This window comes from Pygoscelis adeliae, unplaced genomic scaffold (genome assembly GCF_000699105.1).
Source record: "Pygoscelis adeliae isolate BGI_AS28 unplaced genomic scaffold, ASM69910v1 Scaffold339, whole genome shotgun sequence".
In the NCBI taxonomy this organism is placed as follows: Eukaryota; Metazoa; Chordata; class Aves; order Sphenisciformes; family Spheniscidae; genus Pygoscelis; species Pygoscelis adeliae.
Genome location: NW_008825544.1, coordinates 656,533 through 659,753, shown reverse-complemented (window position 1 = coordinate 659,753; position 3,221 = coordinate 656,533). Strand labels below are relative to the sequence as shown.

The window sequence follows — 3,221 nt, the reverse complement described above, 5'->3', positions numbered from 1 at the left end:
GGACTAGATGACCTTTAAAGGTCCCTTCCAACCCAAACCGTTCTATAACCCCACTCCCCCCACCACTTTGTGGTGTGTGTGCCTGATCCCCATCAGTCCAACCATGTTATCCTATGTGGGGTTTGACCTGCAGGATAGAGCGGAGCTGGGACCCACTCTAAAGTCACCACCCCTCTCCTGTGCAAGGCTGTGGGAGCTGGGGCAGAGGCCAGAACTGAGCATTAAGAGCACATTTGTGATGGCACAACTAACACCGAGCCAAGCAGCCAGCTCAGAGCTGCTTCACAGGGCATGTATGAACTCGGGAACCTGCAACTTAGCCATTAGCAACACTGCCAGGGACAAAGCAGACAGCACTGAGGGGCTGCCACTGGCATCCCCCAGCCAGCCAGAAGCCCTGTCCTCACAGCCTGGTGGTAACAGGGATCTGTTACCACCTTGGGATGCTCCTGGCTCCCACAGCCTCCCCAGCTCTGCACACAGAACCCCTGAGGTGGGCCTGATGGGCTGCCTACTTCCAAGCAGCACAGCTGTGGCTGGGTTGGACTGTTTTGATTTTGGGTGTGCTGGGAGAGAGGCTCAGGCAGCATCCCCTATTCCTCTAACAAAGCTTTTCCATCAGCAGCAGGAAAAGCAAGAGGTCTAGCCTACACTAGTGTAAACCCTGCAGATTTGGAATAAAAAGCAGCACAGAACACGTTAAAAACCTCAAATCTGCTGGAGGCAAGGAGAGCGTGAGCTGGCCAGGGAGCGCTGCAGTGCTGAGCACACATGCCTGGTGAGGGGAGCCCTTTCCTTCTCCCTCAAACACAGGCCTCTCTGGGGGTGATGGCCCAGGAGGAGATGCAGGCAGACACTTCTAACACAAGCAGGCTTCAAAGCTCAGCCTTTCCCTGCCAGCCCTTGCTCCACAGGCTGCACACAGGCACAGCTCAGCTTAGCACATGTGCCTCCTGCAGAGCTCCTCGGGAGAGCCACTCACCCACCGAGAGGCCAGGACTGGGAGGAGAGATGGCCACGCAGGCTGCCTGCAAACTAGCCTAATACCCATCTTTAAAAGCTGTATGAAACAACCCTCCCGCGGCATCTGCAACGGAGAGAGGAGCTGTGAGAGCTACTGCATGGAGCAGCCATCCGTGGGCAGGAAGTCATACACGTACATGGCCACCGACTTGGACAGGTAGGTCATGGTGCCGAACCGACCGCTTGGTGCGCTGTCGTACAGCAGGCTGCAGATGCCCGTCGTGGGATCCTTCTCCAGCATGTGGTCATCAGCACCCAGGGCTTTCTGGATTTTGGACAGGGAAGGAGAAAGGCAGCATTAGGAATACGGGCAGCTCCCTCACCAGCTTCCACCCCAAGCATCCTCTGTTGCACTTGCAGTGTGACACATCGATGGTGAGTGGCAGGAGGAGGACACTACATCTTTGCTGTGCCTCATGAACACAATGGAGACAACGGGCAGGACCCTCCAGGTGGGTGAACACTGCATAGCTGTGGGGAATGCAGCCAGCAGCCCTGGGTGCAGGCCGTGGCCCCTGCATGAGGCCTCGCCCCTACCTGCTCTTCATAGAAAAGGTCATTGGCCATTTGCAGGATCTTTTCCACAGCTATGATGCCGCCGATGGTGTGCACCTCCATGTCCACCAGCATGGTGAGCACTAAGATAGCCTCCACCAGCAGCTGCCTGTACTCTGGTTGGGGCACACGGTTGAGTACTGACTCTACATGCACAGCAAACTTCATTTCCCCTGGGGTCATCTGTGAGGAGAGAGAAATGCACCTAGAGCACTGTATCGCCAGCACAAGTCCTCAGCTATGCTGGGCACTCACCCAGGGCAACCCAGCACCCAACACCAACCCACCTGTCCTGTTTCCCCTTCACACAAACCTCCTACCTCTCTGGTTGTTGAAGAGGGGAGAACAAAGCCCTCCACGGAGAGGCCGTGGCACTGCAGGACAAGAAGGAGAGACCATGGTTATGGCCTGGAGAAGCACTGCGCTAAGACACGTAGGTCCAGCCCACCAACTTGCTCCCACTTGTGCATTGGTGCCTGCTGCTCACACCCCCCAGCTCCACCTCTTTGCACAGCATCACTCCTTTCCCATCAGTTTGGCATCAGCCGCAGCCCTCCCACACACAGCATGCAGCTCTGCTCCCTGGCTTACCATGCCAAGGATGAGCTGTTCCTGGAGTTGCTTCAACTGTGGCTCCAGCCCTGCCCCTGCCTGACTAATGTATAAAGCACCTGAGCAGATCTAGCCCCGCTCTGCAAGGGTCAGCACAGTATGAGGTAGGTCCTACGTGCCTACAAGGCAGCTCCAGCTCTTCCCCAGCTTTCCAGGGCCAGCTGCAGGCTTTGTCCATGAAGCACATATCTACACAACATTGGGGACCAGCCCCAGGTGCCTAAGTCTCTCTGGCAAGCCTGGTGCCTGGGACCACAGGCTCACATGCATGGAGAGAAGCCAGCCGGACATCCAGCTCACCTTCTGCAGGACCTTCCAGACCTTCTGGTAGAAGCCCACAGGGACACGGTTGAGGGCCCCATCCAGCCGCCGTCTCCGCTGCCACTGGCCCTGGCGGCTGTCCTTACTGCCGTGGTCTTCCAGCATGCTTGAAAATGAGCCCTTGCCCAGCAGCTCCGAGTGCCCAGCAGACTGGACAGACAAAACAAGGACCACAGAGACTGCTGCAAAGTTAAATACCCCACAAGAACGCAGCCCACCGCTGCCCAAGAGTTTGTGTTCACCCAGCCTGGTTCCCAGGACAGAGCTGCCACCCCCTACCCGCAGCAAAGCCCACCCTGCAGCCCCAGCTCCCTGCAGCACCCCCCAGAGCACAGCTCCTTTCTGCAGCCACAAACAGGACAGACCCCATGCGTGCAACCAAACAGCGCAGGTTACCAGAGAGGACTTCAGGTCGGCGTCCCCAGACTGCAAACTGAGGGGCTGAAGGAGAAAGGGAGAGATAAAAATCAGACTGTGCCGGAGCACGGCAGCCATCACAGCAAGTAGAGCAGCAGCAGGACAGACCAAGCTCAGGTCACGGGGCAGTTATCCCAGGGCTGTGGTTAGCTGGAGATTGAGAGGTAGTTTCAAAAGGTGAGCTGCGGGAAGTCTCATGTTAGCATCAGAGGGGAAGGACTGCGCCAGGGCACAGAGTGGCTGCAAGGCCCCCACACGCTGGTGCTGCGGCAGCAGCGGGCTCGTGCCGGCCA

General features: G+C 57.6%; 1 protein-coding gene across 1 annotated transcript in view; it reads right to left on the bottom strand.

The window, feature by feature from the left end:
• Positions 1-125: 125 nt before the first annotated feature.
• Positions 126-3,221, bottom strand: part of PHKA1 (phosphorylase kinase, alpha 1 (muscle)) — a 22,774-nt gene continuing 19,678 nt past the window's right edge. The window contains exons 30-34 of the mRNA XM_009332011.1: positions 2,908-2,952; positions 2,491-2,661; positions 1,899-1,952; positions 1,561-1,761; positions 126-1,288 (exon numbers count right to left, since the gene is read on the bottom strand). Coding sequence (XP_009330286.1) covers positions 1,115-1,288; positions 1,561-1,761; positions 1,899-1,952; positions 2,491-2,661; positions 2,908-2,952 — 645 coding nt within the window. The 3' untranslated portion in view covers positions 126-1,114. The remainder of the gene's footprint in view (positions 1,289-1,560; positions 1,762-1,898; positions 1,953-2,490; positions 2,662-2,907; positions 2,953-3,221) is intronic.